The sequence below is a fragment of the Diadema antillarum genome, unplaced genomic scaffold, assembly GCF_040938485.1.
Source record: "Diadema antillarum isolate AM-2024a unplaced genomic scaffold, OU_Dant_1.0 seq00001089_RagTag, whole genome shotgun sequence".
NCBI lineage: Eukaryota > Metazoa > Echinodermata > Echinoidea > Diadematoida > Diadematidae > Diadema > Diadema antillarum.
In genome coordinates, this window is record NW_027271908.1 from 616,204 (window position 1) to 637,127 (window position 20,924).

Here is a 20,924-nt window from a genome sequence, read left to right on the forward strand (position 1 = left end):
GTCATTTTTGTTTTCTTGTTCAAGCTACTGAGTGTTTAAATGCTGTATTTTATTTCTGCTTGAGGGTAGGCACACAGCATTTTATTCATGTTCAATGTTCGTATCACACTCAAAGTTTTGCTGCTTACTTGTCATTATGCACACTCATACCTCTGTAATACATGTACTGACAGTATAAAGATCTATCTTTTATCTCCTAACACTGGTTTGCTTCCAAAGGGGCGGGGGGCCTGGACCTGCGGACAATGTTTATATATCTTAAACGTCATGCTACTGTGATATAAGTGGAGTCAATCCATAATAAATCATTGCTTTTCACATTATGGACCTAGAGCCACCATGCTGAAGTCACACAAAACAAACTAAAGCTGTGTAACAATTGTAAACTTGACTCCAGACAGATCTGCCTCAGGCCATGAGCAGGAATTTCGTTTCATTTTCATATTTTGTTTTTCTCCAGCAGACACAAGCAGCTCCCCCCAACCCCCCCCCCCCCCCCCCCAAGTCACCTGAACCTATGGAAAGGTTTAATGTGGCTTGGGCTTGGAGAGAGCCAGGCGGTTTGAGTGCATAAAGCTGTATCACTCCTCACCTGTTTGTCAAGGTAGCCCTTCCCGTGGGGGTCAGAGAGCTCCCATATTTTGTGCAGGACCGTCTCTCTCAGGCCGGACTTCTTCAGGAAAGCTGCTGCGTCTACTGCTCCGATTTTCCCAGTTCCATTTTTGTCAACCTAGTGCAGGGGAAAAACACAGATACAATACAATGTTCACTCTTGTTCCAACTTCTTGTCTAGTTGCCTTTTTTGCGTACTTTTTCCCAAATTTCCATCTGCCATCTATTCCCACCATCCACCACACAAAAAAAAATGAGGCGAACAAGGAGAAAGTAAGAAAAGAAAATCAAATCCTAGGAATTTATAGCCTGTTTGTTTTTAACTTTTTCAATACTTGTCTCCCCAAACTAATGTGGTAACATTAGGGATATCTTGATATTGCATTGAGGCAAAGACACTGACAGCACTTCAGGTCAAGCAAGGTCAGGGCTCCTACACATCACTGGTAGTATTCATGTTGTACTTGCATGTTGCAGAAAAAAAAAATAGTAGGATTTGCTTAATCTAGTTTGCCTGCCGTAATAGTAAAATCCTCCAGGAGCAAATTAGAGAGCTAAATATCAGGTGGGTCTCATATTCATTACAGAAAGCTGCATACAATGATTAGAGACATATTCTGTTATATTCTGTTCTGTTTATTCTGTTAACTCATGCTGAAAAGTCAAATGAATTCCTCTTTCCCTTTATTATAAAATGTTCAAAAGTGAGTAATGTCAAAGTGATTTTTAGAAAATGTAAAAACAAATAAAAAAAGAAAGCAATTCATCTAAATTTTTCACTCCTTACTGGAGAATTTCAATTATGCATAGTGGGCTATTACTGGTATGTAAACATCAGCTAGGTCAACTGAAATATGAAATACAACATGTAATCCTACACCAATTTCATGTTCATGGAAGTATGTTTCATAATTACCAATTGATAGTACTTAAATGAGGGTGTCAAATTTAGGACAAGAGATGCTTTGTACGTATTGTACAGTAGGTATGCTGTGTCCATTAGCTATTGGTTCCTCTTTGACTCGACCATACATACCATATTCCAAACTGTTCACAACATATACAATACGAATAATATCACTAAATGCAATCTGTCATGTTTGGCATTCTGCCAAGAACTGCATTCATTTGACATAGGCTGCATTTATCAATTTTTCCATGTTTGAAATGCGTTTCAATACCCACTATCAAAACCGGTTTGCAAACACCTTTCAGATTGTGCTTCTTGAGTTGTTGCATTCATCAACTCTGTTGTGAGTCGATTGGGAGGCTTTGTCACTGCAGAGCTCCATTGCCCAGTTTCACCCGAGGAGCAGACAGGTGTGGTTGGCAGTAGTTGTCGTCACGCATTTCAAAACGAATTTTGCGTTTACCAACTCTGAAGAATTCTGGTTCAAACATGTTTGTACTCGCTCTTTTTTTTCAGCATTTCAAAAACATAGTTCTAGCCCATGATCAAAACAGCTTTGAATTTAAATATCAACTGCCCAAGCTCCCTGAAAGTTGTTTGGAAACCTTAAAGGCATGATTTACCATTTGCAGTTGAAACAAAAACCCAGCGTTAGTGCTTTAAAATATAGTTCTAAAATGTGAGTTACGGATAGAAACAACCACTGTAAAAATTTGAATCCGTATAATCGATGTTAAGTATTGGTAAATACACAAAATGTGAACAATAGTTATAATGAAAATGTTTCAAGACTAAACTGTCTACAGTTACGGTTTATTGAAAAAAAAACCACTGATATCTCCTTTAATATTGTAGGCTCATTGCAAAAATTTTATATGGTAGGATGTTTTTTGATACAACAGACACATTGTACACATACACGGTTGTACAAGATTATGCATCAAATGTGATATCTTGAACATTTTTAAAATCACTGCTCCCAAATGTTCACTGGACCTTTAATTCTGCGCCAGAAGTGATAAACGCTCACATACATCTAAGCCCATCTTCACATGTACAATTATGGTGATTACCACTACAAATGCTGACCGAATACTCAGTACTCCATCCGATCAATTTCGAACTCAATGATGTGCTGCCTCTGGGCTTCATGTGGCACAGTGCGCTGCACAGTCACCACTCTCTACAAGCTATTGATGTAGGCCAACCTTTACAGGACTGTGTACAAGTACACCCATCTAAAAAAAGAATAACCTATGCATGGCTTCGCAAAACAATGCTAAAGCCTGTTGCCAGTCATCACATACCACTACCGGTACTTTACTTGAATGTGTGTAAGTACTAGTACAGCTGTAGTTCCTTTTCAACACCACACTCATCCCCCCAAAACAGAACCTGTATGCACATATGTAGTGCACTGTAAAACAACAAAGCTATTAAAAACCTATTGACAAAGTTAATCATGACACACTATACTGAACACAAACCTGTCCTTTTCAGAATCACGCTAATCCTAAAAGAATCTATGTCACGTACCGTAAACTAACAGATCTACAGCCTCTCACGCCGCGCAAACCTTTTTAAACATACAGAACACCAGCATGCCCCATACAAATCAATGGCTACAGAGAACAAGCTGTTTGTAGACATCCATACTGCAGTATTTGGACAGCTGTTATGTTTTCAGCTTTCATCCTGCCTGAAATGCATTTTACACATAATGTATGTGATAATGAAAGCTATACTATCTAGGCAAGCATTTTTAGGAGCAGTCACAAACTGTACTATTTGAACTGCTGTTCCTAGAGTTTTGTTTTTTCTCTGTTTTGTTTGTTGTTTTTGCTTTTGTTTTAAAGAAAAGACAAGAGAGTGGTATAAAATGCAGTGGTACAAGCTGCATCTACAAGTAACTGCACAATTTAAGCTGTTCACCTAACATTAACAATGGGCAGACGACTGCACGAGCCATTACAATGGTTGACAAAAATGTTAATGATAATGAAACTGAAAATGGTCGCTGTCTCACATGTGGTTAGTCAGTTACATGTACATACATCAAATACAACCTAATAGTCCAGTCAAAATATGAAATGACCCACAACTAATTGCAACAGAAACGATTCCACTTGCATTTGACCCGGAAGAGCTATCAAAATAACATATTAAAAGTTCCCTAAAATTCGAGTGGTGGATCAGTGTCTAATTTGCATAAATTCAAAATGGCCGCCATACAACCTATTTATGCCTATATCTGGGGATATATAACCCACAGAAAGTAAATTCCGGTGTCTAATCCTATGTTTTTTAGGTCAAGGAATACAATTATGTATGGCAACTTTCAAACATCCTTTTATATAGTTTTTGCATATATTTGCATATAATTACATGCAAAATGGCCGCCATATTGCCTGCGCAAGCCCGTATCTTCGTATATCATTAATGTAGTACACTCAGGAATAAGTCGCTATCTGGACATAAAACCCGCAGAAAATAGATTCTGGTGTCTAAACCTATAGCTGTTTTTTTAGGTCAGGGAATACAATTATGATATAAGCAGTAACTTTCAAACTTCCCTTTATACAGTTTTTGCATATATTTGCATTCAATTAAATGCAAAATGACCGCCGTAGTGCCACTACAGGCTTATATTTCTATCTGTAAAAGGTACCTAGTGATGGTGTCTGTGGTCTTAATTTTACTGTTGAGAATCACTGATGTAGAATACGTTCCACTCAGGAATAGTTACCTATATTTCACTAAAAATTTGCATATGTTTATACATAAATCTATTCAAATTACTACTGTGAATATGATTTCAGATATACGAATACAAGCTGCAGAACGTTAATTGTACTGTAATGTCTCATCCAAGATATCAAGGGAAAATTGTTATAATACCATTTAAAACCTTGATGATTATCCTACTCCTAGTGTGTATATTCTTGCATTTATCAAAAGTATTGTATTACATTGTACTCACATTTTCTTGAGATACAGCCTCAAAACAGAAAACAACTGTAAGTAGCATCGAATAGAACATACCTTTATTTAACTGTAAATTCAACTTATCTTCCAAAGTGTGCTCAATAGGTACACAAATATTAAAGTCTGAAATTATGTAGTAGGAATCGTTAAAATATTTCATGATTGCATGATATTTAATGTATTATGTTTTGTAATTTGCCCTCATGTCTACTGCTTATTACTTGTGTCTATGTTGCAATTCTTTATTTCTTCTCTCTTTTTTTTTTTGCCAAAGGGGGGGGGGGCATATCATCAAGTTCATGATTATCCATAAGCTACTCTACAAAAGTTTCATGAGTTTGGACATATCTCATATAGCTTTCAAAGTGTGCTTACGGTACACAAAAATTGGTCTTAAATCATTCAGCAGGGTTTTTTTCAAACATCTTTTTTCTTACCTGCGATGATTTACATCCATGTTTAGTTGATACTTGTGTCCTTTGTTGCAAAACTTTTGGTAAAGGCATGTTTATCAATGAGCAACATATGACCGTGATAATTTGTATGGAAGTGGATTTTGTCATATTCTTGCACGGTTTCACCCAGTGACTCACTGAAAATGTAAAACATTGTGATTTACAGCCAGATACAAAGAAAAAGAGAAAAAAAAGGAAATGCCTTAAAGGAGACCTCCGGATAACTTTCAGATTTTTACATTTGAATAACTATTAGTTATACAGAGGACAGAGTTTCAGAATTTATGATAACTGGGTTGAAGAATAAGAATATTTTCAAAATTTAGAACAAATTGAAATGAACAAGGATGATGACATGGCAGAGTCACCATAAGAATGCTTTAATTGGGACTCAAGGAAGCAGAACAAAAGAAGAAGGCATGCATAGATTATACACAGGTGAACTCGCAAGCAGGTGGTATTGTAATGGGAATTACACTGCTACATTTCTGAAATATGTGAACCTCCAATGTCATCATCCTTGTTCAGTGTAATTTATTTAAGGTCTTGTTTCTCTGATCAAGAACCACAATAAATTCCACAAATCTATACATGGAGTTGTCGATTTATGTACTACATGATGTGAAATTATGAAAATCGTCTGGAATGTCCTTTAACAGTTCTATTACTAGTACTCTGGATTCATCAGTCGATCAATACAAACAGCATCCTTCTCATTGGCTTCAAGCTCATACAACACATATAAATTCTTATAAGTCTTACTTTTACCATTTTTCGTGTTGTATCTGCAGCTTTATTAAAAGAAATGTTTCCTATTGCATTGAGGCTTCGCACTAATAACATTTTCACCAACACACAGTTGTTGTTTTTCAGAAATGCGAGCAGCATGAAGGCTGAATTCAGTTTTGCTGGCGAAAAAGCAGTCTTAAGTCAGATAAAAAAGAAAATACATAACATCATTTTCTGTTCCTAACCCTTCCAAAAGGTCCCTTCCCTCCACCTCGGTAGCAGCTTTTCTTCAAGTTAAACAGTGGAAGGGAAATGACATGCAATCATTGGAATTGGGACGATTTGAGGAAGATGTTTAATCAAAAAATCAAATATGTTCTGATCACTACAGACAAAGCTGCAGCTATTAAGGAACTCCTGAAGAAAGTCTGATGCAACTGCAAGACAGGATGTTAGCAACTGGCAGTGTATAGTTGCAGGGCAAGCAGATTTGACTGCACACAACCCATACCAGTGTCAGATGCGGGCCATATATCAGACACTTGTAATGTTGTATTTCTAAAATATGTGAGGAGTGAGATTATGCTGTTCTAATTGGTGACTAGGAATAAGAAGCATTCTCGAAAGACATCGACACAGTGTGCAACAAACGTGAGACTTACCTCGCTTCAGTATGAAATGGAGCCGAGATCCTGTTTGCTTTAAATTAATCAACTGCAATTTCACACCATCCTAGTCCAGAATTTGTGGTAAACACATAAAACACTGTGAGTGTAAGCTATACTCGTTTTTCACTTTTATCATTGATCTCTATTTTGAGAGATCACATTACATACCTTAGTATCTGTATTATCACAAGCTAGAAAATGAAAATAATGTACAGGAAACGAAAGAAAGTTTTCTTGAAATCAAGTGACTTTGATCCATTAGATTTTAAACTCATCTTAGCCAAAGGTTCAAGACAGCAAAAAAGGTTCAAGCTAATATTGGAAATAGCCATCATTTATATTCTACTGTCCGGTCGTCGGTCATGCATACATTTTCAAAAACCATTTCCAGGTTCTCTTTAAAAAACCCATGTAATGACAGATTTTCAACAGACTAGGCAAGTAGCATCCCAAGGATGATAAACTTTCAAGGTGTTCAAATAGACACCATGTCCAAAAGGTCCCAGAAAAAAAAAACTCCCCTCACACATACACCCTCACACACACACACGCACACACACACACAAAAGTAGAACCAAGTGTAACAGAGCTAGGTATAATGTACAAAGTTGAATATCTTGGAGATTGCATATAGATTTAAGTTTACTTTCGCAGTTTAACTTGTTTTCGAAATATTACACATTGTATATATGTATATATATATATATATATATATATATATATATATATATATATGTATATATATATATATATATATATATATATATATATATATATATATATGTATATGTATATTATATATGATACTTGTAATCCATGTGTTAGTACCAGTACAGAAAAGATGACGAATTAGGGTGGTAATGCATTTCAGTCCAACAGTGCTATTTATTCAGACCAAATTTTCGACGAAAACATTCGTCTTTCTTCACAATTGTCATTGTCGATCCTGAGGAAGACGAATGTATCCGTCGAAAATTTGGTCTGAATAAATAGCACTGTTGAACTGAAATGCATTACCACCATACTTCGTCATCTATTGTATATATATATATATATATATATATATATATATATACTCCAACCCCCCCCCCCCCCACCCCAGGCCACAGGATGCCCAAAGGCACCTTAAATATTACTTATAGGTGCGCACGCCTTGGGGCTGGGACCAAATTATTGGGGGCCACTTTTGATTTTTGATCCTCTTTTTGAAAACATATATGGTCAAATTTTCAACAAACTTAGTACTGTAGGTGCATTTATTGCTAGTGTCATGAATATATGAACATCATGCCTCCCTGGACCATGGAGGTCCCTAAAGGCTTGTAGATATGGCCCTAGAGGTTCCCAAAGTCTTCCAATTTCCTCTCTCCCGAGTAAAAGTCTGTAAGAATGGATGGAAGGTGAACTTGAGATACTCAGTGAGGGCTGGACCCCTGGGTCTTTTATTCAGAAAGTGAGTGAGTGACATGGTACCCTGATATGACAAGAACATTCTCTAAACAAATGTCCAAACTCATGAAACTTTTGTAGAGTAGCTTATGGATATAAGCTACTCTTAATTTGAATAGATTTATGTATAAATATATGCAAATTTTTAGTGAAATATAGGTAATTATTCCTGATTGGAACGTTTTCTACAACAGTGACTTTCAGCAGCAAAATTAAGACCATAGACACCACCACTGGGTACCTTTTACAGATAGAGATATAAGCCTGTAGAGGAATTATGGCGGCAATTTTGCATTTATTAAATGCAAATATATGCAAAAAATGTATAGAGGGAAGCTTGAAAGTTACTGCTAATATCATAATTGTATTCCCTGACCTAAAAAAAACATAGGTTTAGACACTAGAATATTTTTTTTTGTGGGTTTTAGGTCCAGATATATAGCGACTTATTCCTGAGTGTACTTCATTAATGGTATACGAAGATACGGGCTTGCACAGGCAATATGGCGGCCATTTTGCATATAATTATATGCAAATATATGCAAAAACTATATAAAGGGATGCTTGAAAGTTGCTACAGATAACATAATTGTATTCCTTGACCTAAAAAACATAGGTTTAGAAACCGGAATTTACTTTCTATTAGTTACGTATCCCGAGATATAGGCATAAACAGGTTGTATGGCGGCCATTTTGAATTTATGCAAATTAGACACTGATCCACCACTCGAATTTTAGGGAACTTTTAATACGTTATTTTAATAGCTCTTCCGGGTCAAATGCAAGTGGAATCGTTTCTGTTGCAATTAGTTGTGGGTTAACCCACTTTTTGTCGTATTTTGACTGGACTATAAGGACAGACAATGCTATCAATTACATGTGCATACTCATGAATTCCCTTCGAGGAGCACAGAGTATTCAACATTGGTTTATGAAGCAGCGGAGGGAGTTCTGTTAATTAATGAACAAGAGTGGCTCAAGAGGAAAGCGTGGGTAGATTCCAGAAACCCTCAGGAATACTGCAAAGAAGGAGCATCACTTGTTTTGTTGTGGGACAAATGGAATGAACGAGTCGGCAAATGCATGTCGGTGATTCTAGAATACTGCAAACGAGAAATATTTCGCTGCATGGAAATGTTTAACTTTAAACTTTCCACTGAACTTTCATGAAAGAGATATCACACAATGTATCTTTTGAGATATGAAATCATGTACACAAAGACTTAAATTACATTCTGTATACATGTAATCACTGACAAATAACGTTCACTGATGTTGCCTGGGATGACGAAACTTCCATCAACAGTACAATTTTCAGGGCCACCCTTTACTTCATCTCGCCCCTCCCTTTAAAAAAACAAAGTTCCGAGCCATGGGATACAACAATGCCTCCTAAAAGTACAACATACAAATGTAGCAGCACCTTTGGGAATGAAGTTTTTTTCTCTCTTTTTTTTTTTTTGGGGGGGGGGGAGGTAGGGGGTGGGGGGAGTGGGGTACATGGAAGAGGAAGTATGTTGTCTTGACCACAGATTGACCAGAATACAACTCAAAATCAAAGTGAGTCCCCCTCCCATTTCTTTTTTGCACACCATCCCAGTATTCCTTAAGTGTTTGTCAGTGGACTTAAATAGCAAATTGTATCTTGGAATCATGCTCAAACTACACTACACATATTTACCAGTAGCTGTCAGACATTCAAGAAAGTATTTCCAGAATTACCTGCTGTTTGATTCTTTAATACCACAAAACATCTACATCTGTACAATGACTTGTTTGAATTCAGTGAAGCTTGTTCCACTAATAACCAAATTACAGCCTCAAATGTGCATGAAAACATGCATAATGTGGTATTACTTTGTCATCATTTTAGAAATAATTCAACATTTGTTTTGTATATGTATGTTTGTCAAAAGGGATTTAATCCCTTTTGAAATTCCAAATAACTGGTATGTTAAACTCCATACTGAACTAAAACATACAGTAAACATACATGTAATCTGAATTCATTTTTTTACCACAACATTCTGTTGACTGTGCTTCTTTACTTTATGTAATCCATCATAATAAGTTTATCTGAGTCTGTGCACATACATGACACAAATACACTATTATATTGTACTGAACTCATGACTTTACCCTCAGTTTTGAAATTTATGCACAAAATGAGATGCGCTTCGCAGAGATGCAATATGGCACACGCGCAGGCAGAATATTACTGGAGCGTGAACACCATGAGAAAAATTGGGAGCTCCCCACCACACACCCTGCTACATCATCCCACTACGTGATTGCCATTAAATAATACAATGCTTTCGATGTGACGTCCGTGGATGTGCTCGCTCAGACCGGATGGTTATAGGGGGGATGCAAACGACTTGTCTGGAGAAAGTGGATAACAGCAAAGTGGCATCCAGCTTTTATTTATAACATCCATCATGCCTGCTCCTCCCTAGACGGCCAAATGTGATGGACATGACATGGCAGCAACATATGTGTGTACATTGGACACATAAACATTTGTACGCTCTCACTCCATCACTTACAGCATCGAGGAGTACACATAAAGTGTACTGGTATCTTGCTTTAGACAGCAAGTACTGTGATCTGTACCCACATGCAAGATAATATTACAACACGAGACTGATACCCTTGTACATATGTACAAATTATTTCATCATCGCTGGCTAGGCAATTTATATGCAATGGTATCAATAAAAAGAAATTAACTATTTTTCTTTTTCAGAATAAAACTTCCAATACCATAAGATATTAACAGCATTGACATATCTCTATAATGTCATCCTGTCTTAGTAATGACCAGATGAAAATACATGTACAGCCTTTCACATCAGTTCACTTCATATTCAGATTTTGCATATTTTTGATGCATTATAATGTCATACATTGTACATGTAGTATGTGTTTCATTTCTTCATGTTAAGCAGTTATTGTGAGACAGATGGGTATATTAAATGATAACCTCTACAAGGGGTACCCAGGACGACATGTAACATATCTACATAATTTGGACTATCTGTGATACGCAGCTTCTCTTGCTACAATGGGAAACATACATTTGTTTTTCCTTCACATTGTTGAACATACATGTAGTGTTCCATACATCCCCATGACACGACTTTGTTAGAATTTGCACACAAAGTTTCTTACAGTATGTAGGTTGCATAATTTTGGTGTATATATATACTGATTACATGTCTTCATGCACACAATAACCATTAGCTGAGTAAAAAGAGCATTTGAGGCATACATTTGTACAAGGCCCATTCAGGCACACAGCAGTAATTCAGCCCTACAAAAACACACAAAAAATAGTTTATTTGTTTATTTGCAATGGCATAGTTTTAATCCATATTTGCAACCACATCCACTTATGGATCCTTCACTTTTACATGTTCATCAATGCCATTCCATGAACACAAAAGGAAGTAGAAATCCTGTTGCATGATTATCACTTACATCATAAAGCAATGGAGGAAATGCAATGTGATATTGCTAGCTGTATGATGGGCAGAATTTTTCTCACTAACTTTAACCCATTGAAAACTACTCCCAAGAATACTCAGGCAGGTGTAAATGGGAAATACAGGTTATAAACAGCAAAATCAGGCATCCGTGAGGGCATCAAACGAACACTTGTGCCAGTGTTTTATAAGGCACGCTGAACCATTCTATATAACATTTCTAACTTTTTGACTCTTCTTCTACAGTTCTCCCTTTAGGCAATATTGTGCAGAGAATAAACAGGTTGATTTCTCTTGCATGCTACAAACACATTTCATCAGAACCATCAGGGAGGTGAGAAGAAACGTCTCACCCCCTGGAACCATGTACTTTTATTACAATATCTTGTCTCCCTGTTTAATTCTATTTGGAGATTACTGTGCACACTATGATGTTTGTCTCCATGTTTAAATTCTATCAGGATATTATACCACAAAGTGGCGTAAAGTGTAGGCTACAACTGTATATGAGGAATACACTATTGCATGAAGTGTACATGTAGGGTGACTGTCATGAGGAATATAGCATAATTCACACATTTCTGAGTACTGTTTTCATATAGCAGTCTTACTAAATATTAAAATATTTCAGCAATATGACCTGCTTGTTATTCTAAAGGGATCGTGTCATGCTGTTATACAATCTGACATTGTGATGTGAGATATCAAAATATCATTATCTAGCTCATCAGGGCATAAAATATCTAATATAATGTCTTAATTACAAATGTCCTGTTCTTATCTCCTTTCTCCAAATTATCTTATGTGTGGGGGGATTCAGGAGGTTGCTTTATGAAGTCTACAATTCCATTTGAACTTAATCAGCATTTTCACTAACTATGCGGCACGCTGAAATCATCATAGACTATGCATTAATAGAATATTTGTGTTCTGTGAACAAAGAGATGTCTGTGTCTGTGTAAATCAGCATCAAATAGTTTTGAAGGGAACTGTGATTCCCCTTTCTGCACTGTTTCTAAGAGAAAATATTTGTATGTGTGGATACCAGGAATGATTTAGTCACATTTCTAGGTATTGCAATGACTCTCCTTTTCATCTGAAATTCTGTAGTATACATCAAGTTTCATATACTGATACAGTATATACAGTATGACACTATTGAAACATCATGAAATTGTACGGCCAATTCAACAACCTTGCGAATGCAATCCAAGTAGACTATTGAAAACTAGACACTAATCCATGACACAAGAGAATACCATAATTGCCTAAAAATGTATTTTCATAAAAGTCTACATAATATATTATATTTTTTTTGAAAGTTAGTGTGACATCTCCATGAACCCTATTCTCCCTCAGCTTCCGGGTCAATCTCCAGAGCTTGTTGTACACTCCTGAATCACTACATCATGATCAGATTTATCGCTAGCGCTTCAGGAATAGCCTGTATTTCTTCCGGTTCTGTAGTTTTATCATCCAGTGGGACTCTCGTGCTCGAAAGTTCAATCTTAAAGAATAAGTTGTCATGTGGACCCGCACTGTAGTTAAGGGTGCAAGATCTTATCATCAATGATTACACTGTAGCTACTATCGATGATTAGCCACAATACCATCAATGATTAGCTCCCCTGTGAACGTATAATAGCTCTGTTATGGTGTCTACTCATCTAACTGTCTAAGGAGTTCACACTGCGGAGAAAAGAAAAAAAAAATCACTTCAGTCTCCTCTAGATGAGTTCATTTGCCTCCAATTGGAAAGGCTACCAGCTTTGATGGAAGCCCAGTGCATCCATGAGGCAACTTAAACTATGTTTGGTACCCCAAGGGGTTGGCTGCTTGCGTGCTGTTGCAACCCGACAACCCACTGGTGTACATCTACACATCCTGTCATTATGACATTTCCTGAGCCTGGGCCTTCTTCCTCCGTCCTTCTGACAAAAAAAAAATGTGACGGGAACCCCATTCCCACTTGACATTCTAGAAGCGGCTGCCAATTCTAACCGTTTACGAGTCAGCACTAGCTATAGTGCAAATGTGCACACAGAGAGATGTTACCCCTTGCATTTCTAGACGTATACATTTGTGTATATTTACTCATGTATGCGTGTTTTTTTTTTTAAAATCTACATTCCTGTTATATCCATCACAGACCCCCAAAGGGGGAGTGGTCACAGGAAGGGCTGCACTGGAGCTAGTGTTGATGATGCTCTGTGCAGATGTGTCAGGGGTGTGCACGCACATATCCACAGACAAAATGGGCAATGACCTTGTGTCTATGTCTGTGTGTGTGTGTGTCCAGACTAAAATACCCCTTGCACTGAGATAGTTACAGAGCGTAACCGTCTGAGCCGAGAATCCAGGCAGCAAACGCAGCAGTGACTCATGTGATGCAAAATTAATACCCCATGTTTGTGAATCATCACAGATTGGTGCATGGATTCCCTATCACTGCACCCCATCAAGTGGATAGAAATGTTTGCTACTTGCTCAATTTGGGCAACCAGCAAGTTTCTTGCATTCAACCGGCCAAACGGCCAGTTTTGGTTGCCCTGGGTATTCAGGAATATGAGTTTTTAGCAATCTGCCAAGGAAATCAGAGGCTGATACACAGTATCTTACATTTCTTCTCACGTAATTCCGCATTCATGGATGCTCTCTCACCAACAAACTATGAAATACATTGTTCCTGATTGACAAAATGTAGGAATAGCATAATAATGGTTACAAAAAGAAGTCTATCTAATTACTTACTGTATACGCCACATATATCATGAGGTTTTTATTTTCCCAAATTTCGCAAGTCAGGTGCCATTCCCGAATTTGAAAACACACGAAACTATAACTCTTATCCCAACATGAGTATGGCATGCACACATCGTATTTTCTCTGTTCAGCACTGTATTCCACAATAGCGAATTTAACCACTCGCGAAAAAATTGTCGGGAAGTCCTGATTCGCCAAAATTACATAGACTCGCTAAATATATGGCGTATACAGTATACATTCGACTGCAAAAGTAATCCCCTGCATACTTCATATCAAACCATACAAAGCTACTCTTGTGTATGGAAATATTCATGAATACAGGAAAGAATTGTTGTTTGAACAATTTCTGAGAAGCATTGCAGTTTTCCGTCCATGTACATGTACTTCCTGAAAACATTACGAAAAGTCTTCTCATCCTCTGCTGTTAACATTTACACACACAACTACATCAACAGCTTCTAGGGTTTTAAGTGGTACCATGGCAGCTGAGCTCAAATTACTGTTATTTCATGCTTGATAATGCTATAGATAGCCCACATCTAAAACTTGCTATCCAATTCAACAGGCTACAATGAAGAAAACATCAGATTACAGAAACAAAATCTTAGCAATGCCAACAATCTGGCTTCACATAAGAATACACAATACACATTGTAGCAAATACTGACTGTATACCCAGCCATTAATGTGTACAACAGCACTGTCTTGCCAACAAAGGCAGGTGTGTGTATATAATTAATGCCAACATGAATGCTGGAACCCAGTTTCTTACCTGTCTGAAAAGTGATTCATATCCAGTGAGGTTGTTCCCAGCAACCTGTGAATGCACAAAAATAAACAAAGCAAACAAAATCAAATCCAACTATTTGATATTAAAATATATCCTAATATTCATGGTACTCAGCAACAGCCAACTTTTCTTCAGAATCTATCGTTAACAAAACTTGATGAAAAATCAGATAAGATTGAATGAAACTGAAACACATCTATGACTATAGTCAAGTGCAGACCTCAATGTCACTTCAGAAGAAAGCTTGGTCTCGATCAAATATATGCATAATTTTCAGACTTTTCAAGCACATAGATTGGTAGATGGATTAATGGACAGATATGAATATACTACAGGTATGTGTTATGTTGAATGCTATTATGCAATGAAGTTTCCCAGAAACCTGGAAACTGCAAAATAAGCATTCAACCTTCTACCATTTAGATCTTATGAACAGAATCAAAGATGATTAGTTACACTGTACATACAGGGACATGCAGGTGTAAAGGCCGTGTCACACCAGCCTTGCGTGCGACTTGCAAAGAACAATTTTGACTACCCGGAGGTCCCCGTAGATGATCCGCACATGACAGTACCTAGCATGTATCTCAAAAGTAGTCGCCTGGAGGTGCGCACGCATATTTTTTTACCCGCAACTGTGTTTAGGCCCTGTCACACCTTTCCGGGCAAGCTACTCGGGCTTGTTACGTGTAGGGATTTTCTAGCATACCGGACATTCCTGAGGGCGGAAAAGGATTTGTGCGAGTCAGCGCATATGTCTTACTTGCTGGATGCGTTATACTTGCGAGTATTCTGTGCGACCTTTGTACCAGTCGCGTGGGGGCTGACAACTCAGTGAAGGAATTCCTCTAATGGAATGGTTGAAATCTCACAGAATTTCATTATCTTGGCTGCATACGGGACTGCGAAGTACCTGCGTGGGAATTGCCTGGGAAGTACTGCCGCTAAGGGTCTCCTACTGACGTTCTGCGTGGACCTCTACGGGCATTCCCGCGACTCACCCGGAAAAAGTTTTGGTCATGCTCAAAACTTGGCTGCGGTTAAATCGGACTTGCGTGAGCACCTCCGCGCAACTACGCGCTAGATACTGTCAGGTGCAGACCAACTGCGGAGGGCTCCGGGGAGTAAATTTGTTTCCCCGCAAGTCAAGCTGCAGAAGTTCCCCCGTACGGTATGACAAGGCATGAATGAAAATTGCAAACATTCTTGTTTGCCCGCTGAAAATCTTCTACGTGCTGGAAACTACCTCCTCGCCACAAGCCCGCGTAGCTTGCCCGGAATGGTGTGACACGGCCTTTAGTCTGGTTTGAAAGTTTTATATGAAGTTTTAGTTGGTCATCATCCAACATGATCTATAGTTTTTGTTTGTTTGTTGTTGTTGTTGTTGTTGTTGTTGTTGTTGTTTTTTCATCAAGATTTTAGTCAGAGCTATGACTTTTTATACCATTTCCATAAGGCATGAATATGCTTCAGAATCCACAGAGGGAAGTAAACAGTGTAGCTTTGCTTACTTGACTGTTGGTTGTTTTGGCTTGAAATGAGATTCATAATTTTCTGCTAGTACATGTACAACAATTTCCTGGGGTATTTTTAATTTGATATGAGCAACATCAACTTTGTAGGATCATTGCATTATCATTCTAAATGTCACCTTGTGAGAAATATGAACATTGCATTAAACTGAGTGGAATTCACATAATTATTGACATCTGACAGTGCAGAGAAAAAGAGAGAGTGAAACAGTAATGATTGCCAAATCTGACAAGGTACTAAACAACTCCAAAAGATGTAAGACTTCATGATGATTGCTAAATTGTGGATATTGGACTTAATTCAGTCTATAAATTTGAAAGCATATGTAAAAAATAATGATAAATGTTGACGAAAATACATTGTACATCAACTGAATGAACAGATTCTAGAATATGTGACCTTTTGTAACACACTCACATCAATATATGCACAAATGATCTGGGATTTTTTTTTTTATGAATGTTACCAGTTAAGTTTTAATATGATATCAAACATGAGGCCAAATACCAAAAAGGTTTGTACATGTGTATACAATTGTACATCTACAGTATGATATCGTTTGTGTGGGATCTAAAATCATGATATCAATATGATCATGTTCAAATAATTGGAAATAATGGCACAGAAATGAGCCAGCAAGAGTCGAGTCTCATATTGCACAAAAACTCATAGGAGTTGTGCATTGTTTTTTTACGGAAAAGTTGCAAATTCTTCATACTGCCTACTATGAATTTTACAAGATGAATAATCTACAAAACTCCTATCACAATGTTCTAATGCAGGAGTTTTCCAGTACAGTTATCAAGTACTTCTAAAAGAATACTGTTATTTAGATTGAGTAATGAAAAGAAAGATACAAAGAATATAATACAATCAAGTATTCCATACAAAAACATCAAGTTTATTGTCACTCGAAGCATCTATCCTAGCCATGAAAGTCTCTACAGTTAGTTTTTCCAACTTATTATCATGGCTGTGACACAATGAATCTCTTGGAATGATTATGATACCAACCAGACGAATCTCTTTTCGGCATATTAGAGCAATAAGATTGTAACAAACAGAGTGTACAATTGTAAACAGATACTATGAACAAGGACATAGCTGCTTCATGAGACGGTGTTTGCTGGGGTGACCATTTCCAACATATCACAACAGCCACTGTTTTGTTGGTGTACACACGCCACGGTACAATATTCAAAGGAAATGGGACCAGGCGTACGCGTTTATCTACAGTGAGCTATCTCAACATAACCAGGAAGCACGGAGTTTAGACGAAAGTTTCAGGCGTGACTCATACAAATGTGGTCTATCAATTAAGACCTCTCTGTCTATTAATAAACCTTGAGCCCTGCGAACCAGCGCATCACCATACTCAATCTTTTATAATCACAGTATTGACAACTCTGCTGCCTGCTGCAGAACTCTCAATAAATTGCTACAGCACTTCTTGGGTATATTTTAAACAGGAATTATGGAATTAGAACAGCTGTCCTGTAGAAACACTTGTGCACATACAAAAGAAAATAGAACCATCCTCTGTTCATCTCCAGTGACAATAGCCTTGATGTTTTAGTATTGGATAACTTTACTCCGTATTTCCTCTTTCCCACAATAGCACACATCCATGGGTATACGTACATGTATGTATCCACATTACACACAGTAGCTTTGTATCAAATTACTAAAAACACCTCATCTTAAATAAACTGCCTTGAAGTGTACAGGTGTGTGTGTGTGTGTGTGTGTGTGTGCTTTCATTTCTCTTATGATATTGCTACATGTTGTATTAGGACAGCAACTGCCTTGTTATCATCTCATTTTGATACATTCTTATAAGTTGATTTTTCTGCAAATTAAATGCATGTTTTGAAACACAATTTTGTATGCAGTTAAGCTTTAAATCTTATTTCTAAAATAACTACAAAAATGATGATTTCCAAATCAATTGACGTAGCTTTTGGAAAATTCTGATAAGATGCATCACATCAATTCTAAAAGCGACTGTGTCATCACTATTTAGCATATTTCTTTAATCTGTTTTTTCCCAACTGGCTGTGATCTGCACTAGACATTGCAACAGTGCAATTCAAGGCAAAAACTTTATAAGCTATACATGCATGCATGCATCAGCAAACTCTAACAGTTGTCATTGGCACAGTTCACATTTGAAAAATCTGTTGTACCCTAATTCACCCACACATAAGTTGACCACATTCCAACTTATATTCCAGAAGTAAAAACCTGCTAGAAGTTCTACTGGAAACACATGATGCTTTAGGAGACTTGTGTCAGAAATACAAAATGTATCAGCGTAAATTTACTTTACCAAAAAGTATCAAAAGAAAATATAGAGGTGAAATTACTGTACGGCTGTAACCCACCGCCTTTTGAAATCAGTTAGGTCATAATGTAAAGTCACAAGCAATTCATATGGGGCATTTCTTCTGACATCTTGGCTTTTACAATATCAAGTTTGCCGCAAATTCTACTTGTAGCTGACCGGTATTTGCCCATAAAATAAGGTATCAATAGAACCATTTTATAAAGCAAATAATGCACAGGTTTTAGTTCTCACCCGTGCATTAAGTGTAATATTGTACACCATTTGCAAGTTGACTTTGGTACCTGTAACAGAATCTAATCAGATGAGCAGAGTGGTAGGTTTCTGTCAAAATCACACTGAAAATAATATTAGTTTTGGGATTGAGAACTTCACATACAAGTTCAACATGTACACGTACATGTACACGTACATGTACACATTGTATAGCTCGTAACTGCAATGATAACAGAAAATACATGTACATCACTGACGTTGCATAGTATATTGGAATGAGATGAAAGCGGTGTTGAGGATTACAGTTGTAGATGATTGGTACCTGGTAGATTATTCGCAAAGCCGCCAGTGAATTGCTTATTCATACTGCTGATTCATTTGTGTGGAGAGATCAGGCAGACAGCCAGCAGATTAATTTTTGTCAATTCAAATGTTAGAGTGTATAGATAGATCTCCACAACTGTAATTTGATTTAATAACCACTAACAAAACTTTCAAAATTAGTAACAATTTACTGATGACCCCGTACATGTACAGTTGTCAAGATGGAATTAGTTACAAACACTTCACTTTCATTGACCCAAAGCACATGTACTGTACTGAACACAAACTTGTTTACGGTATAATTTGGGTGATTGACTGCAGACCTGTAAACTGACAGAGTACACAATTGAAACTGACTGACTACGCGCTTGTAACAGCGCACTGTTAAAGTACGCAACTGTGATGTCATTGAGCATGATTTCGGCAAACCACTTACTGGGTAGTACTGGTCATGAGTAGGCAGTCAGTGGTAAAAACTAATGCCCGTTTGGCATTTTGGGTAAAATTAAAGACATATAATGTGACTACTCTCTGCCAATCATTTGACTAAGATCCATATTAATCATTTTTTTTCCTGGGATAATTTTGCTTAACAGGAAGTATCCTCTTGTCAACTCCAATCTTAACTGCAAATCTCATATTGAAGAAAGACTAGATGGAATTCATTGCACTGTCATTGAGAAAAAAAAAATCTGCTCAAACTCAAGCAAAAACACAGTATTTGCCATTTGGGGACAAAAAAAAAATGATCTTCAATCTTCTTTGAAATGTATTGTAAATTCAAGGATTAGCAATCCAGAGATTTGTGATTAAAATTCTGTAACCAAAACCATAATAAACAAAGGTATACATCCCCCATGTACAACGGGGTATACAGTAGTTTACATGTACTAGGGCTCAAGTAGCTTTGAAGCTTTTATTCTATCTTACAATGTATGAAATGCCAGCAATGCATCATGAAAAGATACAGTGATCTTCAAGCTACAGAAGTACTGTATGCTTCCTGGGACTTGCAGTTTCATTTGACAGTAATGTCCAAAAAAGCTGATGAAATGATGTGCCTGGCTACCACTGTGTGCAGACCTCCCAACCTTTCTTGGCTATAAAAACATAGGAAAGAAAGAGCAGTTCCCATAGGACTGTGTAGCAAAATCAACACGTAAAATAAGAAACTGCACTCATAAAAACAAGAGCTGGGAATAGTCGAAATTCAAATTCTTTCCTCCAAATTCAGAATGGTTGGGAGGTCTCCTATGTGGGAAGGAGACATTGTTTAGTGAATTTAAATGCTGGTAACATTTTAGACCAGTGCTGTCATGCTCTTTGTAATCCAGATTGATGGGGAATCTAATGTTGCATAACAAACAAACTGAAAGAAATGTAAAAAAACAAAAAGAAATACAAAAAGCACAGTATAAATAGCTTACGAGAAGGAGAATCCTTGAAAGTACGTGTGTCATTTTGCAGCTTTGCTTTGCATTGTCTGTTTGCATCAATTTATTCACCAACTTGTATTTCAGACACAATTTGCAAAGTCAGAGGTCTCCATACATGTGAATACTCTTGGACTGAATTTGATGTGAGCGTACGTAGCTTAGAATACACGCAACTGAGCTCATAAACTTGCATTTCATCGTGTTACTTTTTCTATTCACTGA

The 20,924-nt window shown here is 37.2% G+C and overlaps 1 protein-coding gene across 1 annotated transcript in view; it reads right to left on the reverse strand.

Moving 5' to 3' along the window:
• LOC139743512 (uncharacterized) overlaps nt 1-20,924 on the reverse strand; it is a 60,492-nt gene that overhangs the window by 36,772 nt on the left and 2,796 nt on the right. Inside the window, exons 2-3 of the mRNA XM_071653991.1 lie at nt 14,832-14,876; nt 593-730 (exon numbers count right to left, since the gene is read on the reverse strand). Coding sequence (XP_071510092.1) covers nt 593-730; nt 14,832-14,876 — 183 coding nt within the window. The remainder of the gene's footprint in view (nt 1-592; nt 731-14,831; nt 14,877-20,924) is intronic.